The 26,003-nt window shown below is 43.4% G+C and overlaps 2 protein-coding genes across 5 annotated transcripts in view; one reads left to right on the top strand and one right to left on the bottom strand.

The window, feature by feature from the left end:
- Positions 1 to 4,336, top strand: part of LOC308110017 (phosphofurin acidic cluster sorting protein 1-like) — a 9,944-nt gene extending 5,608 nt beyond the window's left edge. For 2 of the 3 annotated variants that reach the window (XM_080464010.1, XM_080464011.1), the window contains exons 13-24: positions 1 to 109; positions 275 to 379; positions 485 to 585; positions 664 to 818; positions 970 to 1,080; positions 1,147 to 1,249; positions 2,345 to 2,387; positions 2,521 to 2,563; positions 2,678 to 2,768; positions 2,846 to 3,036; positions 3,119 to 3,229; positions 3,835 to 4,336. The exon at positions 1 to 109 is cut by the window's left edge and continues 21 nt beyond it. In XM_080464010.1, coding sequence (XP_080320136.1) covers positions 1 to 109; positions 275 to 379; positions 485 to 585; positions 664 to 818; positions 970 to 1,080; positions 1,147 to 1,249; positions 2,345 to 2,387; positions 2,521 to 2,563; positions 2,678 to 2,768; positions 2,846 to 3,036; positions 3,119 to 3,229; positions 3,835 to 3,947 — 1,276 coding nt within the window. In that variant the 3' untranslated portion in view covers positions 3,948 to 4,336. The remainder of the gene's footprint in view (positions 110 to 274; positions 380 to 484; positions 586 to 663; positions 819 to 969; positions 1,081 to 1,146; positions 1,250 to 2,344; positions 2,388 to 2,520; positions 2,564 to 2,677; positions 2,769 to 2,845; positions 3,037 to 3,118; positions 3,230 to 3,834) is intronic. The other variant, XM_080464012.1, reaches the window with a different exon arrangement.
- LOC308110014 (complement C3-like) overlaps positions 4,316 to 26,003 on the bottom strand; it is a 38,804-nt gene continuing 17,116 nt past the window's right edge. The window contains exons 7-43 of one of the 2 annotated variants that reach the window (XM_080464006.1): positions 24,648 to 24,735; positions 24,330 to 24,432; positions 24,082 to 24,202; positions 23,789 to 23,904; positions 23,563 to 23,706; positions 22,222 to 22,321; positions 22,040 to 22,134; positions 21,742 to 21,933; positions 21,497 to 21,652; positions 20,111 to 20,240; positions 19,780 to 19,845; positions 19,321 to 19,518; positions 18,957 to 19,071; positions 18,795 to 18,883; positions 18,538 to 18,677; positions 17,196 to 17,405; positions 16,762 to 16,825; positions 16,166 to 16,255; positions 12,405 to 12,608; positions 12,108 to 12,183; positions 11,207 to 11,366; positions 10,813 to 10,908; positions 10,522 to 10,672; positions 10,124 to 10,209; positions 9,966 to 10,043; positions 9,727 to 9,882; positions 8,960 to 9,022; positions 8,762 to 8,843; positions 8,552 to 8,600; positions 7,758 to 7,848; positions 7,479 to 7,568; positions 6,723 to 6,840; positions 6,454 to 6,543; positions 6,169 to 6,261; positions 5,989 to 6,072; positions 4,743 to 4,887; positions 4,316 to 4,651 (exon numbers count right to left, since the gene is read on the bottom strand). In XM_080464006.1, the coding sequence (XP_080320132.1) occupies positions 4,510 to 4,651; positions 4,743 to 4,887; positions 5,989 to 6,072; positions 6,169 to 6,261; positions 6,454 to 6,543; positions 6,723 to 6,840; positions 7,479 to 7,568; positions 7,758 to 7,848; positions 8,552 to 8,600; positions 8,762 to 8,843; positions 8,960 to 9,022; positions 9,727 to 9,882; positions 9,966 to 10,043; positions 10,124 to 10,209; positions 10,522 to 10,672; positions 10,813 to 10,908; positions 11,207 to 11,366; positions 12,108 to 12,183; positions 12,405 to 12,608; positions 16,166 to 16,255; positions 16,762 to 16,825; positions 17,196 to 17,405; positions 18,538 to 18,677; positions 18,795 to 18,883; positions 18,957 to 19,071; positions 19,321 to 19,518; positions 19,780 to 19,845; positions 20,111 to 20,240; positions 21,497 to 21,652; positions 21,742 to 21,933; positions 22,040 to 22,134; positions 22,222 to 22,321; positions 23,563 to 23,706; positions 23,789 to 23,904; positions 24,082 to 24,202; positions 24,330 to 24,432; positions 24,648 to 24,735 (4,271 nt within the window). In that variant the 3' untranslated portion in view covers positions 4,316 to 4,509. Of the gene's footprint in view, positions 4,652 to 4,742; positions 4,888 to 5,988; positions 6,073 to 6,168; positions 6,262 to 6,453; positions 6,544 to 6,722; positions 6,841 to 7,478; positions 7,569 to 7,757; positions 7,849 to 8,551; positions 8,601 to 8,761; positions 8,844 to 8,959; positions 9,023 to 9,726; positions 9,883 to 9,965; positions 10,044 to 10,123; positions 10,210 to 10,521; positions 10,673 to 10,812; positions 10,909 to 11,206; positions 11,367 to 12,107; positions 12,184 to 12,404; positions 12,609 to 16,165; positions 16,256 to 16,761; positions 16,826 to 17,195; positions 17,406 to 18,537; positions 18,678 to 18,794; positions 18,884 to 18,956; positions 19,072 to 19,320; positions 19,519 to 19,779; positions 19,846 to 20,110; positions 20,241 to 21,496; positions 21,653 to 21,741; positions 21,934 to 22,039; positions 22,135 to 22,221; positions 22,322 to 23,562; positions 23,707 to 23,788; positions 23,905 to 24,081; positions 24,203 to 24,329; positions 24,433 to 24,548; positions 24,736 to 26,003 lie in introns of both variants that reach the window. The other variant, XM_080464005.1, reaches the window with a different exon arrangement.

Genomic DNA, 26,003 nt, shown 5'->3' on the forward strand with positions numbered 1-26,003 from the left:
CCATCTCCGGAAAGTCTCGTTGAAAGAGCGACAGAACTCCAGAGGGACCGACAGAACGAGCAGCATGGACAGTGAGACATCGATAGACTGGAGGAGTCCTGCTGCTCAGGTCACACACACACACACACACACACACACACACACACACACACACACACACACACACACACACACACACACACACACACACACACACACACACACACACACACACACACACACACACGTGCACACGCACGCACACACACAGGTTCAGTATTAATGTGTGTTACAGGTGGTCAGGAAGTCGGTGTTGGATCAGATAAACAACATCTTGTTCTCTGATGATCATCTTCCTGATTCCATCATCCTGATCAACACCACAGACTGGCAGGGACAGGTCTGTGTGTGTGTGTGTGTGTGTGTGTGTGTGTGTGTGTGTGTGTGTGTGTGTGTGTTGCTCCTGCTGTGTGCTGACAGTTGAACTTCCTGTGTGTGTCCTCAGTATCTGTCGGAGGTTCTCTTCGATCAGCCAATCGTGTGCACCGTCTCGACGGCGGATGTTCAGGGAGCCTTTGCTGCCATCCTCAGCCGTATTCAGAGATAGTACGAGTCTGCACGCTCTGCGCAATGCTGAGTTCCGAGCCCCGACCTCTGACCTCTGACCTCTGTCTGTCCTCTCAGCTGTAACTGCAGCTCTCAGGCTCCGCCCCCTGTGAAGGTGGTGGTTGGCGGAGATCAAACCTACCTGAGCTCCGTCCTCTGCTGCTTCGTGGAACAACTCGCCAACAAGACGCCTGATTGGCTGAATTATATCCGCTTCCTCATCCTGCCTGTCGGTAAGCGTGCACACACACACACACACACACACACACACACACACACACACACACACACACACACACACACACACACACACACACACACACACACACACACACACACACACACACACACAGACGATGAGATACACCATGTTTGTGGCCTCAGGTGTGCACCCGCTGGCCAGGTACGTGTCGTCTCTGGACGCCCGCTTCGCTGGTCTTTTCACGGACGCCGGTTGGAGGGAGCTGTTCTCCCGCCACGAGCCGCCGCACAAAGGTACGACCGCTCGTCACGGCAACTCGTCCGGCTGCTCGTCTCACGATATGGTCGCTCGCTCCTCAGACGGCGTGGACGTCGCCAGACGAGTGTCTCAGTACCTGTCCGGCGCCGCTGTCACTCACCTGTGTCCCATCTCTGAAGCCATGTTGACCTACAAACACAGGAGGTACACAGCTATTACACACTGACCAGTACACACAGCTACTACACACCGACAGGTACACACAACTACTACACACTGACAGGTACACACATCTGACGTGTTTCAGCGCAAAATCACCGGTAATTTAGTCACTCTCTATAAACGTTTAATACAAGAAAGATGACTCCGCCTTAAAGAAGCACGGACAATCGCCCGTACTGAGCGCGTCCGTCTCTGTCCAGCTGTCAAATCTGCCATGTTTCAGCACTCAGTGCAAAATCACTGCTAATTTATCCACTCGTCAAATTTCACTAAACTTTCAGAACAGAAAAATCTAAAAATAATAAATATTTACCACCTTTTACACCCATAAGGCCACAAATCCTCTCACGAACCAGCAGCAGCACAGCAGAAAATGAAAAGAAGAAGCATGCTTATCTATTTAATCGTCCAAAACAGCCTGAAAAACAGCCCTGGAGGCCTTCGTATCCATTTCTCTCCCCACGCACACAGTTTTAGCGCAAAATCACAGTTTAGAGTGACGTAGCGTGGGAGTGCCGGAAATTCCCTCTCCTGCTCACCCGCGTTCAGTTTTTACATTCAGTTTAGTGTGTACAATGACATTTCTAGTAATTTCAGCTCAATAAAAGACACAGATGTCCATATATAATATTTCAAAACATAATGAAACACATAAAAGTAAAAAAAGGGGTTGGATTTATTTTTTATTTTTTTGTAATGAGGTGCTGGATCCAATCAAATAAGTGCCGGTCAAAATCTGGGAGGTGCCGGATCCTGTTCCGGCAAGATCCGGCCCAAATTAAGTTCTGCTCACAGGTACACGCAGCTACGACACGGGTACCCTGGTTCAGTTACAACCTGACAACAACTCGAAGACGCACAACAACTCACTACACAATAATATTTGTGTGAGCACGTATGTTTATAAATGTATGTTCCTTTTTTTATTTTTATTTACAGCACCGATGGGGTTGAGGGGCAATATTTCGTTGTGTTGTCATACAAAGTGTGACGTGTGTGAATCCAATAAAGATTTATAGAATTTATAGAACTCACAGACACACAATAACAAACACACGTCCCCGTTTGTCTTCACAGCAGGGAGGAAGACTCCTGTCAAACATTTGTTCCTTTCATTGGGGTGAGGCACCTTTCTACAACTGAGCATGTTTTAGACACACACACACACGCACGCACGCACGCACGCACGCACGCACGCACGCACGCACGCACGCACACACACACACACACGCTGTGTTTGTGTTTGTTCTCAGCTGGTGAAGGTTGGCGTGGAGCAAACGTCTTTCACCACCTCAGGTAGACGCACACACACACGCACACGCACACGCACACGCACGCACACACACACAGACCCCTCCCATGTCTGATTTCCGTCACTCCTGGTTGGACATTCACTGTCTCCGTCCACAGTGGACTCTGATGACTTCATCCTGGGGTCACCTCCCTCTCAGGCAGGAGCACCAATAACCACGTCCACACCTCCGACCTCCCCCTCCGCCAGGTACCCCAAAGCCACCCCCCCCCACACCCCACCCCCTGTTCTGACTGGTCTTCATGTGCTGCTCCTGGTCTCTGCAGCTGTCCAGGGGAGGTGATGTGTCTGCAGCTGGATTACTGGAGCCATCAGGGAGGAGGGGGAGGAGAGCGCAGGAGAGAGGCAGGCGTGAAGAACACTCTGAAGAGTAACTTCCGGTGTCTGCAGGTGTCCAGGATGACGAGGGGAGACCTGATGAGCATGACGGTGGTGACCAAGGAGAAGAACAAGAAGGGTGTGGGCTCTTCCTGTTCTTCTGTACTCGTGGGGACCAAAAGAGTGCGAGGTCCCCTAAAATCAATGTGTGTGTGTCACAGTCATGTTCCTGAGTAAGAAGATGAAGGAGAAGGAGGCGGAGTCAAGGAGTCAGGTGATTGAAGGAATCAGCAGATTGATTTGTACGTCCAAACACCAACACACACTAAGAGGTATGTACAGTTCTACACACTCAGGCCCTCTCCACACGAGCCAAAACAATTATATTTATTTATTTATTTTTCAGCCCTGAAAATAATTTTCCTTCCTGTCACTATGCATACGGCTCAAAATGATGTAGTACATATGCCATGCCTTAAGGGGGCACTGTAACTCCAACAGAATTACACCAAAGGCCTCCCGTTCATCCTCGTATTCAAGAAATCCAACATCTGGCTTTGTTAAACCAAATATCTTCGGTCGCTTCTTGAGCTCGACCTGGAGCAGGTAGTCCGCCATTGTTGATGTTCAGTGACGTCGCAGAGAGCGTCGCGGGGTTATCGGGTCGAGAGGTGAAGCGATGACATCATCGTTTCCCAAACATGCGCGTTGTCCGTCCACACGTCAATGCCGTGGCAGCGTTTTAAAATTGTCCTAATCTGGAACCTTTTCTATAAAAACAAACAAACCAAAAACGTTTTTGGGCTCTCAAAACGCCGCGGCGTGTGGATGATCGGACATGCGGTTCTCGTGTGGACTGGGCTTGAGATGCACACACATCACATCGACTACACTCTAACACAGTAAAATACCCCAATGCCCCCCCCCCCCCCCCCAGTGTGCGTGGACGGCGTGGAGCGCTCCGATGTGAAGTTCTTCCAGCTCTCCGCTCAGTGGCCGACTCACGTCAAACACTTTCCTGTCGGAATCTTTGGTTACAACAAAGCCTGAAAACTACATTACCCACAATGCTGTGCGCCTGTGTCGAGGACTCTTCATCACTTTACCTGTTAAAATAAATTATATCAAAGTTGATTTTATTTCTTTCACTGGGATCACAGAAAAACTCAGTTTTTTAAATGTATTTTGGTTTCTGGGTCAGATATTTTCACAGTCAAGTGATTTTTTTTTTTTTAAATTCTTGAAATGATTCGGTAAAATATGTCTGACCTCAGCGGTGATTGGCTGGGCAGGCTCACGAAGAACAAACGATCCACAGACTGAGTTCATCTCGTGCTGCTGAAGTGGAACAGTGGGAAGATTCCGGTTTTGTCTGTACAATTGATGATTTCCAGAAATAAGTTGCATTAAATTTGAAACAGGTTTCATATTTTATTCATAGAAATAGAAAACCTTTGTCACACCATTGACACACATACATTTTACGCTCCGTCTGCCCTGAAATGGTGTCAGTTAGTTAGTTGGTTAGCTTTCAATTTAAATGCTGAGAGAGGCTGCTGAAGAGCTCCTGTCTCTGTGGATTATGTTCTCACACTTAATTCTAGACGTTTCACTAATTTCGACATCCGTTGACGATGAACTGTTCGGCCATTTCCTTCATGCCATCACAGGTGGAGTTGTATTTTTTGGTTTGGCACTGTTCTTCCGTCGGCCAGTACTCGATCCAGCTTCTCTCACCGAGCACGTACTGATATCTAATGTAAGGATTTGAGGCAGGAAAAGGAAAACGTGTTAACATGTCTCGTAAATTGTCACAATAACCACAGAGAAGGAACCCAAACTTACATTTTGTGCTGTTCATCCCTGTAGATATCTTTGGGTGTCCCCATGATGAGGTAAGTGCTGTTCAGCTGCAAGTTTAACGCCAGTCTGCAGTGTCGGTAACTTAAGAACACACGCCGTCCGCCCTGAGGCCCCACATCGTAACTTCCTGGAAGCATAAAGGTGACGAGAGAGAAGGTGCAGTTCAGCAGCAGTTGTGATTGAGCCATTTCCATGAAAAAGCACCCTTCGTTTCAGGAGCGCACATGGCAGGGAAAAGAAATATACCAGAAAAAGACAACGTTCTTAAAAGACACAACGGTCTTTAGAGATTAGATTAGATAAGATCAGACTTTGGTAAACTCACATGAGGAAATTCGGTCATCACAGCAGCTCCACAGTGCAAAAATAGTTAAAGAGATTCTCTTGTGTGAAAACATCCTTTGTATTAATAAGCAGATAATAAGATAAATATATACATGGAAGTATAGGAGACCCAGATTGGGGAAGAAATACACATATTAGCATTAGATTTAGGCCGGTTTACACGTTTTCAAGTGAAAACGGAAAACTTTACGTGACAACGGTGCTTGGACCCACTGGAAACGCAACTTTTCGAATGCGCTTCGACTCCATCTCCATGGAAACGAGACAAAATGCAACTTTTCTGAAACGCTGCGACCGCGTGCCACGGTCGTAGTAACTAGTAGTTGTGCTCAAACTCAGTAGAAGGACAAGCAGAACAAGGTTTCCTCCAGAGTGTCATGACTCCCAGTCCATATTGTCCTGGCACTTGGTAGTTTTATTTTGACAGTCACTGTAATAACAATCCAACTTGGTCGTCTGTCCACTGGAATGTACTCTTATTGTTAATGTTTATAGCATGATGTTCTCTGCTGCATGTGAGTGTGGTTTCATTACAAAAACAAACAACAGCACCCACTAGTGGCTTAACATGACAACTACATTTTCAGCCTTATTGCCAATTTAGTGTAAACGGCTTTTAAAGTTTTCAAAACACTGCCGTGCCGATGCTAAACTTTTCTGAAGCGTGAAGGCAAAAAAGATGCGTTTTCACCTGAAAACGTCGTCTTGGAAACGGGGCCTTACTGTTCTTGTTCCATTATCATGAATCAATAAACTCAATGCAGAAGACCAGGAAAGTTTGTCTGACACACTGGAGTAGATTGAAAACAAAAAATAAACAACACAGAAAGCTAATGTTTTAGTGAAGTTCCAGCAGATAAAGCTTTAATGAAAATCAACCCACCTTCTTTGATGGCTTCCAGCACCTGCATTGTGTAACTATCTGAGGACAAACCATCTGAGAACTCCTCCAGCCTCACCTTGTACACTGAGAACAAATAGTGTGTCGACAGTCGGCTGTTATGCTCCTTTACTTCGTGTACTTAATCAATAAATGCACAAAAACACACCTGACTATACTTACCGAAATCTATTCTGCTGTTCACCTCTGCCTCACAAACCTTAGCTGTGCGGACATTGTTGTCGACTTCACCCTTCTTCTGTTTACTGCAGTTCTCTGCAGAGATGCAACAGACATTTGAGCATTAATTCAGTTAATTATACACACGGTCCATCCATGCATCCTGCTTGGTCCACATGGGGTTATAGTGCCAGCGCATGTGTTTTTTATATGGAAATGGGAAATCGGCTCTTAGCAAAGGAAACAAACACTGAGTATGTGTGGACTGTAGTTCCTCATGTTATTTACCTTCAGCACAGGTGCATTCATCGTTTCTGCAGAGGCGCAGTAGTTCCCCAGCTCTCCTCTCCGGATGGTAAAATCTCACACACTGTGTTTCTGCAGTGGAGAGCCAGATGTTTTCAGCTGCTTGTAGGATCATAGTACATTTGATTCAACGGGACAATGAGCTTCATCCGCCCCGTGACGTATAGTGGTGGCAGCAACGGGTAATTATTCAGATTCAACAGGGATGTGATCATAGCGAAAACACATTTCTCGAGATTCCTGAGACTCACGAGGGTTGTACTTATCGCTGCTGAATTCATAGACTGACACAGCGGCTGGTTGTATCAGGCCCACTTTCAGTGTTTGATGGACCCGAAACGTGATTTCCTCCGGCTGCGAGTGAGAAACCTGAAGTGAATGTGAGGAGAACAAAGGCAAAAGAACCGATCAGGGAGAAAAACATATCAGGTAAAAACGTTTGGCCCATTTACATGACAACGTTTCAAATGAACCTGTTTGTGTTTTTGTTTCAGAAATGTTTGGTGTTTACACAGCAACGTTTTGAAAATGATGTCCGTTTAGACATAAACAGCTGAAAAAGATGCAGCTTTCATGTTGGTCCACTAGTAGATGCTTGTTGGTTGCTTCTTAATGAAACCCCACACACATGCATGGAGAGAACAATACGCTATAAGTATAAACAATGGGAGAACACGGACATTTGTCTGGACAGACGACCAAGTTGACGACTATGAAACTACCAAGTCCCAGGAGAATAAGGGCTGGGAGTCATGACACGACAGAGGAAACATTGTTCTGATTGTACAGCGACTGAGCATGTGCAGAAATACTGGTTACTACGGCCGTGGTGTGCATGTACAGTTGCAGCGTTTTAGAAAAGTCCCATTTTCTGCCGTTTCCATAGAGATGGAGTCAGAGCGTTTTCAGAAAGTTGCATTTTCAACGTGGTTGTGTAAAAAAAAACACCCAAAACACAACGGCAAAATGTTTTCTAAACGGTGCCATAGGGAAGAGCGAAGTCCGACCTTTCCAAGGTAAACCATGACGGAGCCTCGCTCCATCTCCACGCTGTTCACCCGGTATCGTCCAATAGTGCGGGCTCGTCCTTTAGATAACTACACACACACACACACACACACACACACACACACACACACACACACACACACACACACACACACACACACACACACACACACACACACACACACACACACACACACACACACACACACACACACACGTCCATGATGGATATTTGAGTGAGTACAGACGTCGTTAAACAGCAGGAGAGCTGATCTCACCAAGTCCAGGTCTTTAGTGTTTGCGGTGAAGCCAGTTAACAGACCGATTTCCAAGACTGACATGGCGGCATCGTGCTGCTGGCTCTTGTATCTGGAAGAACATTGATTGATGGGTTATTGTTTCTTCTGTTTTGAATAAAGCTCTGTCCAATAATTGGAAACTGACATTAAAAAAAGTGATTTATAAAGATGCAGGATGAAACTAATATGATTGTTCATCACTCGTGAGGTGATATTTGTTCTGACGACACTGGACGATGGTCGTGTGTGAGAACGCAAACAGCAGAGTAGTTGTGAAGTGACAGTGAGCGTTGAGCAAATCAGAGTCAAGTGAGGAAGAACATTCAAGAAGAATAAACAGAAAGGACAACCACAAGAAAAAAAACAAACAAACCCGAAAATACCCGAGAAGCACTGCTTTAATCAGGCTTTTAGCAGATTCTTTAGAAAAACATATTTTAGTGATGTCTTTAACTATTTATCTAAATCTTTTTTTCTTTTTACTTCCAAAAGTCATAAACAGTTTTACAGCTTTACTACAGGTCAAAATTATTATTTTTTTTTTTAAATCTGTGTCAATTAATGAATCTAATTCACAGTTTATATGAAAAAAAAGAATCACAACTTTACATAGTGTGTTTTCTTCTTAGAATCCAAAGTTGTGCGTTTCAGCCTCACATTAGTGAACCAACATCTCAATACAAGTGTGTGTTTTCAACTGGAAACTGCAGCCGAGTATTCAGTGGCGATAAGAAATGAACAGAAAATAAAACCTTTCTTTATTTTTTACTTACAAAACCTCTATTTTCAGCTTGTAAATCTTTTCATCCTCGTCCATCTTCTCTGGGGAAGTCAAAACGAAAAGGATGGGTGTAACATTGTCATTTGGTGAGTATTTATCAAGTCAGCAGAAAAGAAGAAATCTAAAATGATAAAATATATTTAATTTACAATTGGAATAACTAAAAAGCCTTGTAGTTTAAAGACAGACGGTAACAAATTACCTGGGATGAGCTGAACAGACAAGTTAAACGTCTGACAGTTTGAGTCCTTTTCTTTAGGAAGAGCATAATACAGGGACATTACCTGTGACAGGAACAGAAGGGCTTTCGTTTAAATAATACATGTAATAACAGGCTTGAATGTTCCATTAATATCCACACATAGAGAAAAATGGACAATAACGGATTCATTTCACTTACAGTTAATGTTGCCTCTCCGGGGCCGGTGGCGCTGACCATCAGATCCTGATTTATGTTGTTAATCTGTGGTGAGAAAAAGAAGCACAAACAGAGATCAGGGAAAGATAGCGATGTTTGAACGTTATTAGATATCCTTGATATTCAACTTAAGACCCATGTACTAGTGAGCTCTTTGTCCTCAATAGAAAGACAATTCAGTGCACTAGTAGAACAACTATGTCTCACTACTAATGGTTTTTCCACTACTTGTGCCACTTTTGGCCAACTAGTACACAATCAAACCTTAATAGTTAACTACTGTGCTAATAACACAATTAGACTCAACGAGTAGGCATGTTTCATTCACTAGTAGCCTCCTGGACCCAACTAGTAGTGCCAAAATGCCCACTAGTAGTACTAGTGCGGTCAAAAGCACCTTATGGACACTACCAGTGGGCATTTTGGCTCTCGTAGTGGGGTTCAGGAGGCTACTAGTGAGGGACACATGCTTACTAGTTGGGTCTAGTTTATGTTACTAGTGCAGTGCAGTAGTTTACTAGTAAAGTTTGATTGCGCACTAACAGGCCAAAACTAGTGGAAATACCATTACTAGTAAAACAGTCATTCTACTAGTGTGCTTGAATTGTCTTACTCGTGAGGACAAAGAGCTTACTAGTACATGGGCCTTAAGTTGAATATCAAGGGAAAAAAAAAAAAAATGCTCAAACGAGTTTCCATAGCGATGAGCTTTAGTGAGTTTAAACGTGTGGATGAGAGTGTGCGCTTACTTTGGATGTTCTTGTTAAAAAGACGTTTTCCCAGTTGATGCTGTACTTGTTCGGCTTCGACCGGCCGGCAAACAAAACATCTACATTCAAAAAGTAATCATCCTCTTTATCGGTGGTCCAGTACTCTCCCACAGCTTGGTACACTATAATGGTGGCCTAGAGAGAAAAACGATCCGAAGCTCGACTATGAACAAAAAGAGCCATAAAAATCAAAATGAAAACGCAGATGTAAGCATCACCTGCGTTGATCCGAAGCCTCCGTTTTCTCGACGCTGTTTGTTCAGCCACCTGACCACCGGTTGGGCTTCTTTGAAAGCCTTGTGTCAAGGGGGCATGAACATTATCATCTGTTCTTCACAACAGTAGAACCAATTTTCTCTGTGACGGATGTCCTCACCTTCGCCCTGACCAGAGCCAGAAGTGCGTAGGCTGTGGCTTCCACGGCATACAAACGACCCGCTGGTACAGGCCAGTGGGATAAATCTGGAGAAAACACAAAGTTTAACAGTACAACAGTAGTTTCTCTGCCAGTGTACGTCCATAACATGCTGTGAGGACACACTGGAGCCCAATGTCACATGCTGCTTGTACAATAACTCTCCTGAATATGATTTATGATGGACGTTAAAATATACTGTAAGCAGATTCATGTGTAGAACCAAACTAATCATGTAACTAACACTACATCCTGCACCACATGTTGTGATAAGATGAAATCTGATGAATTACTATATGAATATGCATTGTCACACTTCTATTTCGATCTTTAGACTCATTGATGTTGTGTGACAGCACCTGGGGAGGAAAACATGAACAGCATCTCCCTGTTGAGCCTGTTTTCAGTGGCCAGAGCGTACGAAGTCATGGCAATAGCGTACGGGTTGATTAAACTGGGCAGACGCTTCCCCAGGTAGGCCAGTGCTCTGTCCACGCTGCCCTGCAGACCCTGGACAGAAGACACACAGAAATGTCACGACAAGTCATGAAAAAGGGAGAAGGATATCAGGCAAATGAACTGAGCAGTGGGGTGAATTAATTCAGAGATGAAAGAGGCAAAGGAAAAAATAACAACAAAAAAGCTCTCACACTAACTGAAGCAGCGCATAACGTGCGTGACTCCTGCATCGCAATAACGCAGAAGGCCGTCATGGAGGCGTCTGAATCTGTACCGAACACTTCCCCCTACACACACACACACACACACACACACACACACACACACACACACACACACACACACACACACACACACACACACACACACACACACACACACACACACACACACACACACACACACACACACACACACACACACACACACACACACACAAGAGCTTTTAAACACTGTCATTATGAATGCCATCCTTCTTGAAACTTGTTAGTTTATATCACATCAGAACCAGTGAGAAATACTTGATTTATTCTTCATAAAGGGAAGCAACAAAATTAAGGATGTTGATGAAATCAGTGCACATACTGCTATATCTCTGAGAGATACTTTTCCAACTTCTCTAAACAAGCCATCAGGTTGCTGCGCATTGACAATGAGAAATCTGACGGCGTCACAGATCACTTTGCTTTGCACCACCACCAGACTATGGGCCATGGTGAACACCTTGACAACGTAAGCTGTCAGCCTGGAAGAGAAGAAGAGATGGTGAAACAGCTTAGCTTCACTCATGCACACATAACAGGATCGAATAACTCTGAACTGCCTACTATTCCTCCTATACAGAAGAAAACAAGAACAACTTTAGGTTTCTCTTCAGCACTGTAGCCAGGCAGACAAAAAGTCACAGCTCTAACGAACCTCATATCCCTTTAACTTTTAGCAGTAATGACTTTGTAAACTTTAACGGCAAAATTCAAACTATCAGAGACAGAATTGAAGACACACTCCTTAAAGCTGTAACAGACCGATCAACCACATCCTCAGACTTTATTACAGTTGTCCAGCCTCCATCCTCTCTAGCTCTCTGAGTTATTCATCTTAAACCAACGACATGTCTGTTAGAGCCAATCCTCACTAAACTGTTTAACGACATTTCCTCCCTGATTAGTTATCAATAATAAATCAGGTTAACCTCTTTTGTAACAGGTTACGTACCACAAGACTTTAAGGTTGCTGTTATTAAAATGCCCAGCTTTGATCCAGGTGTTTTACAAGTTACAGGCCAATATTCAACCTTCCTGAAAAATGTGTTTGCAAGTCAGCTATGTGAACATTTAGGACTAAATTTGAGTCTGTTCAGTCAGGTTTTAGAGCCCATCATAGCACAGAGACTCTCTGGTTAAAGTTATTGACGATCTTCTCGTGGCCTTAGACAAAGGACTCATGCTAAAATTCACATAGATTTGTGCTTTTCGACGATTCTCACCAGGTGCTGCTTTGTTGATTTGGATACATTGCGAAAGATCCATTCTTTTTACGATAGGCCAGCTGGTTCCGGTAACCTGAATAAAATTTATAAAAAGGAAATGTTGTTAACAACAATCCAAGACTTGTTTGGTAAGATAACCATTGAGAGGAAACCAGAACACAGCCTGGAAGAACGTTCAAACTTAAATGCTGCAAAGTCCGAATTCGCCTCCAGGTATGATGACTCATACAAACTTAAAACATCCACACTGCAGTCTAAAATAAGTATACGCTAAGAGAAGCAGATTCGACTGACCTGTGCTGATGTGTTGGAGGGCTTCATCACGCCTGTCGATCCCCACCGCCTCCCACTGGTTGGTTCTATCCAAGTACATGGTTGCAGCGACAGGCAGAGTCATATGGATCATGTTCTCTTCTCCACAGCCTGATGGCTGGTAGATCAATGAGCCCATCGACTCCCCGCTGATCGTGTTCTTCAGCATGTTTGCATTCTGCCTTCCTGCAAACAGTCGCACGGCCAGTGTCATAATTGTTCACGATGAACCACGGATATTGTGAATGAATGTAAAAACATTGAGGGATTGTCATAACTCGGACATGATCTGCGTGGAAAGGTTTATTGAAAGTATTGCAAAACGTTGTGCAGCTGTATTGACAGCATTTCACAAACTACAGGACTGTTTCTTTATTACCACGATTCTCAAACATTCTAGAAAGAATATTCAAATAGCAGATAAGACAAATTCATAGAAAAACAGGAATTCAGATCAAACAGCACAACATTGTTGGCATTAATAGAATCAACTAAATCACAAATGTAATAGGTCACAAACTGTACACAATTGGAATACTCACAGAACTAAAATAGCTTCGAACACAATCAGTCATAAAGTATTGATCAACCTGGAACGGTATGGGATCAGCGGAATAGTTTTACACTGAGTGAAAAGTTATTTAAAGGACAAGATGCAGTTTGTGAAGCGTGGAAACTTAACTGCTTCATGCTTGGACATGTGGTGTCTCCCAGGGATCAGTACTGGGTCCCAAACGCTTCATCATCTATCTATTTAGATGACCTCTGTAAAGTTTCTAAGATTTGAAAATTGTTTCATTCACAGACGACACACGTACTTTTTGTTCAGGGAGGGTTTACTGGAACTACTGAAAAAAATAATCGTGGAAATGTGAAAATTAAAGAAATGGTTTGACAGGAATAAAATTGAATCGGTGCGATGTGATCTGGGTGACAGTCCTCAGACTGCCACCCCCGCGACCCGGAAACGGATAAGCGGGAGACAATGGATGGATGGATGGATGGATGGGATAAATCATCACAGAATCAAATCAAAACTAAACGTTATGTTATTTTGTACTTGTAAAAGGAATATTAACGTAATAATACATATGGATGGGATTGAAATTGTAAGAACTCATGAAATCTAATTAGTTGCTGTAATACTGGATGAGGCAAAACACTGCAGACCACAATTCACTATTCACAAATATCGTCATATGGAAATACTGTTCAGAGATTTATGGGTAATACCAACAAATGTTCGCCACACTCACTGTCTACACTCTGAAAAAAGAGGCACAAGGATCATTCACTACACCGGTTACAGAGATCACACTAATCTACTGGTCTGAAAGTCAAAAACATTCAAATTCATGGGTCTAGTTCATTTTCAAGCAGCACAAATCATCAACAAAGCATTAGATTTGTTGATCATTTTTACCTTTTAAATACACATTGCTTCTTAACCCCACATTCCATCGCTTTTCAGTTTTGAATTAATGCTTCTTTTATTGTTCAACAAACAAACAAACGGGAAGGTTCTGCTTTGTCAGAGTGTATTTTTTAATTTATTGATTTGTTTGTATGTAGGTGTTGGGCTGAAGATTCCAGTGAACTCCTCCAGAAGTTTCTCTGACTGAGGAGAATCACCAGGGACAGTGAACAGGCCATAAAACCGCAGGGGAGCGAGCCAGTTTTACGACCCCCCCAGGTCGACAGCCAATGAGGATGATCGAACCCGACCCAAACACCACAGGGGTCCGAAATTCAAGCCTTGGTGAAACTTTTCCAACCAATTCTCTCTGCTTCTCAATCTGATCATAGAGGGAGACACAAGTCTCTGCTTGCCTCAGGATGGTAAAGAGAGCAAAAGAACAGAAGAAACATCAAGGCCAGCCCGCTGGACGAGCAGGACCCAGTTTGGACTACATCTTCTGTTTCCTCTATTCTTCCTGTTTTTGGGGGATTCTGGAGACCAGAGCCATAGTCTCCTCTCCAAAATCACCCTCTCAGCTGTCTACTCCTGCAGCTGAAGCCAAGCCTCTGAATTCAGGACGCTGGATTCAGACCCGGTAACAACCAGTTACCACAGCCTCCCAGAACCAACCAAACCACGGAGGGTGAGAGCTTTTGTCTGGGCAGAGAATAGTTAGAATGATGTTCTGTTGAAAATGCAATGTGTTTCAATGTGCTGCTCAGAAGGCCGCAGCATCTCATATGTTTGTGTACGCGAGTTCACACGCACCAACCAAGTCCAGGACTCTGGTTTTCCACCTCAGAACCAGAGGTCCAAGTGAGCTCCAGGCCCACTGGGAGCTCTGTATGGAGAAACCAGGGTTCAGAACCGAGCCTCACAAAATTATCTGTCTTTCTCTTGTCTTTATCCTCTCTGATTCTCCCCCTTTCTCCACTAACCCGGATCTCCTCGCAGCCCTGCTCCTCCCTTATCTGATCAGGATAAGCTCACACACACACAGCTGCATGTAACAAGCAAGAGCAGATCTGCCTCGATCGCAAGAGTTCTAACTGCAGGTCCCGACCACCACTTAGGACTCCGGCGCTCAGAACCGGGCCAACGGAACCGCCCGTTCGTTATGCCCTCGGTAGACTGCCTCGCTCCGAGACCGTCCTCGTGCATGTGCGCTCGACGGACATCTTGTTTATCTGGCCGCTAAGCAACCGCTGCGTCCCCAGAAAGATCGAGTCAAACGCCTCTAGTGGTCACGTGGGTCATTGCAATCCCTTTCACACTCATCACTCCAGACCACACACACACGCACACACACATGATTTCAGAATTATTTATAAATTAATACATTTTTATTAATAAACGCCTGTTAGCTGAATTGAACGATTCTTGGTGATTATTGCGTATTTATTGTTGACAATTCACTGGTTTGTAACAGTCTGTGCTCGGATCTCACACCTTCCATTCTATTTAAGATTGTTATATTTTATGCAGAAATATTAACTAACTTAAATAAACTTTTTACAAACGAGACTGATATTTTGGTATTAGCTACATCCAGTTTATCTGGTGGTGCCCCAATTTATTATTAATACATAAATAACAAATTTATGCAAATTAATAATTGTTTTATTAATAAATTATTTTTGATAATTTATTCATTTTCTTTTCCTTCTTTAAGTAATTACTCAATTACTTTAGGAGTTGTTAATGAGTAAATGACCGTTTACTTCCATTAATAATTTCAATTTTTCATAAATTACTTCCAGTGATTTATTACTTTCAGTAATCTATTATTTACAGTAATTTAATGCTAATAACCAACCATAAATCCCAACATAGGAATTTTACCAACGTTTCGCACAAACTATTAACCCAAATTGCATGAACTCTTTGTCATCATCCAAGGCCCATCGATCAGATTTTGGGATGTTAACGGCTAACTGTTTCCGAATAAATCCCCCAAAATGATGAAAAAATGTCCCATATAAAGCGGACGGGAGAGGGACCTCATGGAGCGTCTGTTGCCATGGAGACGCTCGATGCTCAGTGTTTCACACAGCGATGTTGCTACCTGACAGGCTAGTTAGAATCGATATGAGCTAATGGCTAACATACTAGCGATACTAACTCGGTTCCGCAACAAATGTGGCGCTGGCGAAGGTCTGCGCTCCACCAAGGGCCCGTTCCAGTTTGTGTTTGAATTGAAAATAAAGCATTCAAACATTGAGACGCACGTCTGTTGTAAAGTGAACAACCATGTGAAGACGATCCGTCTCTTTACTGATCTCACCTGTCAGAGCAATGTGTGTGCTGGTTGGCGAATTTGGAACAAAATCCGTCTGAGGGATTTTACTGTTGATGACTTCCAATTGTTTACCATCTGAAAGGTAGAAAGGGGGAAAGCTGAGGTAAAACTTGTATATAAAAACAGATATGATTGGTTTTAAATGACCAAGGTACTTTTTACTTTAAGTTCACACAACGACACATTGGAAAAGGAAAAAGTTAGGTTTCAGTATATTGTCACGTTTCAGCTGTTTGGGTTTGTCCTTCAGGAGTATGTTTGGGTCCCCCACTTTAACAAATATCTTTGAGCAGTGAGCCCACAGCAGCCTGGATGTGAATCAATATCAACATGAAGTGACACAATTTAATTAAGTCTGCAGTCAGTGTGTCAGACTGTAAGAAACAAACTGCATGCGACGCAAACACAAAGACAGTTTTGTGCCCAGCATTTACATCAAGAAGTTTTAATTTGGTATAATATCAATAAATACCTTTTCGGTTATAAGTAGAAGAAAAACATACATAGATACTTACATAGGTGGCAAATTCAAAAGTTTTAAACCTAAAAATGTAACGTTTCTTTCCCCACTGAAAACTCACCTTCACCTTTATGTGATGGATCTAAAGTCACAACCTGAAAGGATTTGATCAGCCGGCCTTCAGGCTGGAGAAATGAAAGAAGACAAACATTAGTTCCTACCTGGTGGGATTGTTATGACCTCGAAATATTATAGAAAATGTTATTGTTTATTTTGTATTAACAGACATATTCTTTTCATTTGTACATTTTATATGTTTCTTCAATAACCTAAGTTGGAAATATTGCAACAGCACGACACTAATCTGTTTTACGGCGGTGGAAAGTTGGATTGTGATGAATGTTACTCGTGTAGCCGGCTGCTGTGGAAAGAATATCAAACAAACATCCAGGTTCAGAGCAATTAAAGTTGCCAAACGAAGAAAAAGGAGTCGTGCCTTTTTTGGGAGTGCAACAGGATTATCTCGGGATCAAGCAGACCGACGGCCTGACTCACCACCACGCGCAGCATCTTCTTGACGCCATCTTTGACCAAGTCTTGAGACGCGGCTTTGACCTCGATGCTGTATTCTCCCACCTGTGTTGGGATGATGACGAAGGGCACGGACCGTGTGCTTTTAGCCCCGACACTGACATCCAGGTGATACCGTCCCCGTTTGGACGCCGCGCTGCAAACATGCTGCTCCTCAATAAGCTCAACGCGCACCTTCAAAGCAAAGCAGAGAATCAGACCTCTGGGGTTAGTTGGCATTAGTCACGTTGTAGTCTAAAACCTAACTTCTCAAGCAGTTAACTGAATAAATGCAGCTTTGTATTTCATTTGGACAGCTCGGTGTCATGGTGGTTGTCCAGACTTACAATGATAGGATCGGGATAATAGTTGTGGAGAATTGAATTGAAAGTATTGCAAAACGTTGTGCAGCTGTATTGACAGCATTTCACAAACTACAGGACTGTTTCTTTATTACCACGATTCTCAAACGTTCTAGAAAGAATATTCAAATAGCAGATAAGACAAATTCATAGAAAAACAGGAATTCAGATCAAACAGCACAACATTGTTGGCATTAATAGAATCAACTAAATCACAAATGTTATAGGTCACAAACTGTACACAATTGGAATACTCACAGACCTAAAATAGCTTCGAACACAATCAGTCATAATGTATTGATCAACCTGGAACGGCATGGGATCAGCGGAATAGTTTTACACTGAGTGAAAAGTTATTTAAAGGACAAGTTTGTGAAGCGTGGAAACTTAACTGCTTCATGCTTGGACATGTGGTGTCTCCCAGGGATCAGTACTGGGTCCCAAACGCTTCATCATCTATCTATTTAGATGACCTCTGTAAAGTTTCTAAGATTTGAAAATTGTTTCATTCACAGACGACACACGTATTTTTTGTTCAGGGAGGGTTTACTGGAACTACTGAAAAAAATAATCGTGGAAATGTGAAAATTAAAGAAATGGTTTGACAGGAATAAAATTTAATCGGTGCGATGTGATCTGGGTGACAGTCCTCAGACTGCCACCCCCGCGACCCGGAAATGGATAAGCGGGAGACAATGGATGGATGGATGGATGGATGGATGGATGGATGGATGGATGGATGGATGGATGGATGGTTGGATGGATGGATGGATGGATGGATGGATGGATGGATGGATGGATGGATGGATGGAATAAATCCCCACAGAATCAAATCAAAACTAAACGTTATGTTATTTTGTACTTTTGTCATCATCCAAGGCCCAATCGATCAGATTTTGGGACGTTAACGGCTAACTGTTTCCGAATAAATCCCCCAAAATGGTGAAAAAGTGTCCCATACTTACAAGGATAGGATTGGGATAATAGTTGTGGAGAACAGCCTGAATTTCCAGTTGCTCTCCTCTGACGGCAGCGTAGGGCAAAATAAGATCGATGAAGAAGTCCTTTCGTACGATTATTTCCAGCGGATCAGCGACACAGATTCCTTCAAAACAGAGAGAAACAGCAGGGGGTGGACAGAATAGAAAAGAATGAAATGAATGTACCAAAGATCAGTGAAAACAGAGCGCGTCTTTGGAACGTTCAGAGTCAGAATCCTCACCGTGAGTCTTCGACAGACTGACACCAACAAGCTGCCAGGTCGTGATCGAGTCCGGCAAAGGAATGTTTTTTGTCAAAGACGTTGTGTCACTAAAAGGAAGTTTGGACACTCTGTGAGGTAAGAGGTTGATTTTGAGCATCGTGCTGTTTTCACTGGACTCACCAATTCTGCTGCGTGCAAGCAGGCAGTTCGACGTTGGTCCACATCCAACTTTCAGGGAAATGTGTGCGAGAATCAATTTCATTGCTGTCCATGAAGCTGCTGTCATCTTCCTCACCTGAAATCATCGAACATCAATACTGCGGCTGTTCCATAAAGATATAAATCAATGCATACGTTGGCATCTCCTTTTCAAATTCATCTACGAAAGCTGTTTTTCCGTGAAGATGAGCCGCTCCTCATAGAGCTTTAACAACACTACAGTGGTTCTTAATTCATGTTTCAGATGAATATCTAATCCCCAAAATGGAGAAGTATGAAAAGTCTCTTTCAGGATGGATAACCAGGCATCGTTGTGGTTTCTTACTGCGAGCCAGTTGGAGGTCTGTTTCCTTCTTCGCCGCCTGCTGCTGTTCCATCTCCAGGCAGCAGTGCAGGAAGGCGACGACGCAGGCGAGCCCGTCCACCACGTACTCGCTGCGCCGCTCACAGCTGTAGGAAACCGGAGTGTCCCTCATGCCGTCCAGACAGCAGTCCCGCTGCAGCTCGTCCTCGTACTGACTCACTGCGGAGAGACAAGGTTGCACAAGAAACGGTGACACAAAAGAGAACTGGGCACAGCAACTACAACAAAAAGGAAAACTGAGGAATCTCTTGTTCTGTGTGTGAGTTTAGGGACAATGAGTCGTTGCAAAGCTGCATCAAACTCCATTTAATCCCAATAAAACTTAAAGAAAATGTAGTTTGAGGAAATAAATTTAAATTTTCAGGAAATAGTAAAAACACTGAGGTGATTATTGTGTCCGTTCAGACATGCGGTTCTTACATAAGGTGGTCGTCACATTCATGATGGTGTCTCGTTTCCTCCGGCTCGGGACCGCACAGTTCAGTTCTGCAAGTAAAACACAGGTGAGGCAAACGACAACAAGTGTTACTGAAGTAAAACCATCAAGAAAGTTTCATTATCTGGATCAAAGACAGGCGGAATTTACAACTCCATATGTGAATCCATCTGCTTCGAGTGAAGTCTGCATGTTCTACCATTAGTTTTCTATCGATGCATAATCCAAATGGGGTGACTGGTGAGTCGCCCTATCTATGTGTGTGTTATTCCGTGTACCAGTGTTACCTGCCCTTCAAAGAAAAATCAAGGTCACCTTGTCTGTTAGCAGTCCCAGAGGCCAAGTTGGACTGAAAGAGCAGCCCGGCATCGTAGAACACGCCCATGCTGTCCTTGCCTCCGCCGGGTGTGCAGCCCGGGTCGTACTGCTCCACGACGTCCCACACCTGCAGGATGGAAGTGAGATCCACACTTCAACACAGACAAACATTGAGTCTGGTCATGTTGCATGAGGAAGCAGACAAAACCACGGGGGGGAATGTTGAGAGTCGGGGACGTTTCCCCAGGAGGACCCGTTTATTGTGATTTCTGCTCAAGAAATTGCGATACCAAATGTATTTTTTAAATAAAAATTCTTTATTTAGTCCAATGAGACATTAAACAGAATCATTGTCAATAAATTTTTTTAAAAACTGTTAAAATTTTTTTACTGGTAGTGTGCTTCATAAGCTTTCAGGTAAAGGCCTTGTTTACGCGTTTCATTTTAAATCGCATCATTTTTGTGTTTCAGAAAAGTTTTGCATGGAGACGATGTTTTGAAAACTATGTTTGTTCACATGAAACTGCAGAAACACTAAAAACGTTGCAGTTAGCACGTCAAACCACTAGTGGGCGCTGTTATTTGTTTTTTGTAATGAAACAACACACACGTAACAGAACAATCCGGTCTTTACAATAACAATGGGAGTAAACGGACGTTCTAGTGGACAGACGACCAAGTTGGATTGTTATTACAGTCACTGTCAAAATAAAACTACCAAGTCCCAGGAGAAGATGGACTGGGAGTCATGACACGACGGAGGAAACATTGTTCTTATTGTCTCTACTGAGGATGTGTATAACTACTAGTTACTCTGGCCGTAGTGCATGTGATGTAGCAGCATCTCAGAACAAAAATAGCATTTTCATCCGTTTCCATGGAGACAGAGTTGGGGTGTTTTCAATAAAGATCTGCATTGGGAGCCATTCTCAAAAAGTTGCGTTTTTAGTGGCTCTGACCAACGTTGTCATGTAAACAGACGCCCGAAACGCAACGATAGCTTTGAGTGTTCACTTGAAAACGTGTGACCGGGGACTAAACGATGTGCCGATGTAGTACGATGGCGACTTGTGTGTTGTTCTCTGTCCTGTATTTGTTTTCTGACTGTCTTCTGAATCAAAACAGTACAAAGAGAAAGTTGCCACCTCAGCTGGAGGTTTTCTGTCAGTTTTCCAGGGGTAGCCACAGCAAGTCGTCACAGCTTTCAGCCTTGACTTGATAGTTTTTACGCTGGATGTCTGTCCTACTTCAACTGGGAGTCAAATCTGGCTCTCGTCCACTCAAAACTCGGGACAGATCTGTCGTAACTGGCACTATAAATAAAACACGACAGTATTGGAATTGGATTATTCAAAAAAATTTCAAGGTAAAAGGAAGAAAGACCTTTTTCTGAGAGAGGCGGTGCTTGTTGTTCAAGAGGTAAACGCCTTTGTCAACCGCCACCAGTCCTACAGTGGCCCCTGGATCTCCTGTGATCTTCAGGCGAAAAAGATTACGAGGTATGTAGGATGGAACTTGTTTCACGGCTTCCAGCTTCAGCTGAACCAGGCAGGAAAAAAATGATTGGTTACGTACACATTTTGTGTTGCCCTATACAAATCCTGCAAAATGAGTGTCTGGGTCCTCACCAATCCGATGCAGGAATCTTTTACATCCACCAAAACAGAGTCTGACACCACATCTTTATCATTGGGATGATAGTAGGCAACGATACGGAATGATGGCAGCATATCTTTGGTAATGGGAATCATCAAGGACACCAGTATCTGACCTTTCAGCCTGAAACGAACAAATTTCACCAGCTGACCTCTGTTCAGGATCTGGGGACGCAGAGGTGAGCACATCTCAGTCATCCACACACACATCTACTCAAACTGCTCGACAAATGCATATGTGAAGCATCAACAGGTGCAATACTTCTCTCACCAGTAATGTCAAGTCCTTTTCCTCGTTTTCCGGTTTTTTTAGGTTAAGGTTGATTTTGAGGTTGTCTCCCAGTGTTACTTGCATCGTATCCACCCCTGCAGAGAAGAACAATCAGCAGTTTGTGAAAAGAGAATCAAGCATTACTGTACATCACGGCGTGTCAGCTGTCATTGCGTGCGTACCGATGTGAATGTAGTTGTCACTTTGAGAGATGTATGGTTGAAGAGTCAGGGTGGCTTGAGCTTGCCTTTCGGGTGAAATACGAGAATCATTGGTCTTTACCTGCAAATAAAAGCACAGGAAGCTACAGTGTAAAGAGCCGTTCATCTCATCTTTTGTCTTTAAAATGATGTTGTGCTTCATCTCTATTTAACGCTGCAGAATCTTGTGCACTGCTGCATTGTCTACAGACCTTTTCATCTGAAATGCATTGATATCAAATATTGTGTCGACCTGCTTGCCTTTTGTGACAATATAAGGTGAAATGCATTAAACACCGGAAACTGCATTTCTCCTGACCATGTAAAAAAAACCTCTCAAGAAAAAGAGGAATAGCAGCCAGGCCTGCAGTGTAACTTTAAAAACAGAGATTTAAAGTACTCTGAACGTTGAGATTTCATACAGTACTATAGGGGTGTCAAACATGAGGCCCGAAGGCCAAAACCGGCCAGCAAGAGGTTCCAATTTGGCCAAACCACCAAGCAAATGGTAAAAAATTCAAAGACAACATTGACTTTAATAACAAATTTCTCAAGAGTATCGACACAATAAAACACTGATATCGTGATGCTGCCGAGAAAGCTAGCAAATTAGCATTAGCCTCACAACTATGCTGTCAGGGAGTTTGTAAAATCTCCCAGAATGCAACAGTTTTGTTGACATTTCACTGTATTTTCCCCCAGAAGGTTTCATTAAAATCGGCTTTATCTTGAGATTGTAATTGTTTTTTTTTTTTTTGAAAATGTAGACTTGAAATGTATACTATGTGCCACAACAAAGAGAAACTTTAAAGTTTAGATTTAAAGGTTATTATAGCTCTATTTTACTGGATTGGCCAACTGGAGATGAAAAGGGACTGAATGTGGAACCTAAACTGAAATGAGTTTGACCCTCCATCACATGTTTCCATCCATGATGGATGATGGATGATGGATGATGGATGTATGTATGAATGGATGGATGATGGATGGAGGGATAGAGAGATGGAGGGATGGATGTATGAATTGCTGGATAATGGATAATGGATAATGGATAATGGATAATGGATAATGGATAATGGATAATGGATGGATGGATGGATGGACTATGGTTTTGTGTGCAACCTATTCAATAGCTGATTCACTTATGAGTATTGGCTGGTCAAATGCGAAAGAAATTCAACTAGAGAAATAAAATAGTTCCAGATGAGGTGTTTTTTTTTTTCATCAGTTCACAAAAACAAGTCTCACAGTAACTTCAACATATTCTTTCAAGCTTTCGTTTTCGTCTTGTGGAATAATGCCGTTTCGGATCTCCTGACTCACAGTGATCGTCATGGGTTGAGCTTCGTGAACAGTGTTGACAGAAAGCCTCGCCATGCCATGATGTACAGGGATGACCTGCACGTCGTCTGCAGCCAGCAGGGGGACGTCTTGAGCCGGGGAGCCGTCGGGGTTCGTAACCTCCACCTGAGGAAACAAAAAACCTTCAAGAAAATACACTTGATCGCCTTGACTCGTCATGGATGCCAATGTGTGTGACGCATGTTACCGTAATGTCAAAGGAAAGGCCTGGCTTGAAGTATTTGGGTGTTTTTTTGAAGAGGATGGTGTACGGTGACGTGACAATCTGGATGCCCTTCAGCTGTGCCTCTGCCATTTCTTTCCCTGTCACAATGAATACAAGATGTCACATCTGAGTCGGGCATTTCTCAATCAAATCTGATTTTCACTGAGAAATGTAACAATTCCATGAACATAGTAATTACACTACTACTACTACTAACAATAATATAAAACCCTGCATGTCTTTTCACGTCCGCAGGCTAAATGTCTGTGTCTTACCGCTCTCCGTCATGACAGTAACAGCTACAAAAATGGAGCTGCCCACCAGGTCGTGGATGTTTTCAAAGGTCTGGGTGATGTGCTCCCGCTTCAGGGTGACGGTCCCTTGTCCAGACTCCACCTGATGTGACAAGACACTCGGATGCGTCAACGTGAGAAAAGTAACTGGCTTCAACATGTCCTTTAGTGCAAAATGAAGAAGTTCTGTGGTGAACTAAGTGGTGAAGTGATGAGTCTGAGTTCTGTACCGACACCCTCTGAAGAGAACCGGGAAAACTCCTCTTCTGTCCTTCATGCACGACACCAAACACCCCGAAGGCCGACCCGTCCACTTGTTCACCGATAAGATATCTGCAAAGATCAGGTGAAAGCTCGGCTGTTTTACTTTGCTGACCTGAAACATCGAAAATATATAAAGAAAATAGATTTTTTTTCAAACACGCGCGCACACACAAAGCAAAAATCACCTGAACAAAGCATCAGGAAGAAACTCCCTAAAGTCTTTAGCAAGCGTCACCAATCTACGAATTATTGACGGCTTCTGAGTCCCCAAAACAGAAACGTACGTAGCTCTGATGTTGACCGCCAGCTCTTCGCTGTCCACGTAGAAAAATGGGGTTTCTTGCATCAGTTTCACCTCAAAACTGGGCAACACTGAAACATGGGACACATTACGTATAATCAGCTCATAAAAAGTGTATATTTGCTGTAATGAAAATGATAACACATGAAAATAAAACACAGTTCATAATAATGCTCCCATATCCTCCTAACTAAATAGAGTATATACACTCAGTCATGCCACACAAGCACACAAACACCTTATTCGTTCTTCTATAACTTCTCTTTCTTCCTCTTTCTCTTCTCAGTTACATTTTAATATGTTCCTGAATCCTATGATAAGGATGTCAAACTCGTTTTATTCACCATGATAGTTCTTAAAGGGCCGGTTCGGTTTGGCACCAACATGTTTTGTTTGCTTCACTCTGCAGGAATGTTTGTTTGCCCTCGGGCATTTTTTTTTTACCAGATCAATTTCAACTCAACATCAAAATGGGAATATTGTAATCTCAAAGACAAAAAGTCAGCATGTATTTCAGTGAAAACAGTTTCTTGTTACTTGTGGACGTTTGTTCTCGAGGGGCTACTTTAAGTGACACGGGGACCGGATTCGGCCGCGAGTTTGACTCACTTGTCTTACAATATTTTAGTGAGATGTTACATATTCAAACTGAACCTAACACCTGTGATTTCAGGATATAAACTTACACATACTGTAACTACCTACCAACAAACATGCATAAGTACAGATATACATGTTGGAGCCAAAATCCTTTGTTCACTCACCCTCATGAGAAAGGGGGGGGGGCGAGGAGGGGGGTGAGCCACGTTTCTTTGAGAACAAAGAAACCATGTGCTCAACCCTGGAAAATTCGCCATTGATCACATGACCCCCCCCTGGGGGGCCCCCCGGGTCCCCCCTCCTCTAGCTGCGGCACTGCGGCTCGACGGCAGGGGGACCCAAAATCCCGTCATCACCGGGTCACCGGCCCGGTGACGCGCAAGCCAACCCCGCGTGGATTGGCTGAACCACGGCCAACGCCGCGGGGAGCCCGGAAGACATCATAACGGTATAAATTCAGGCCCGGGAAGAGATCCAGCCTCTTCCAAAACGAAATCGCGTCAACCCAGACGCACCTTTTCGTAAGGAGACAAAGCGCCTCGTGTTAACGCACCTGGACCGGGCCTGAATTTTCTTCACCTCGCTGGACGAGCTCAAGAAAAGCGGGAATTCCCTTTATTTTTGGTTTCCCCTTCTTTTTTTTCTTCCTTTTTTTGTTTGCATCCTCCGGACCCCGAGCGCGCGCTGCAACCGCACGCTCGTCTGCAGACCGACCTGAGCATCGCTTCTTCACTCCCCC

This window comes from Lipophrys pholis (assembly GCF_963383615.2).
Source record: "Lipophrys pholis genome assembly, chromosome: 5".
NCBI lineage: Eukaryota > Metazoa > Chordata > Actinopteri > Blenniiformes > Blenniidae > Lipophrys > Lipophrys pholis.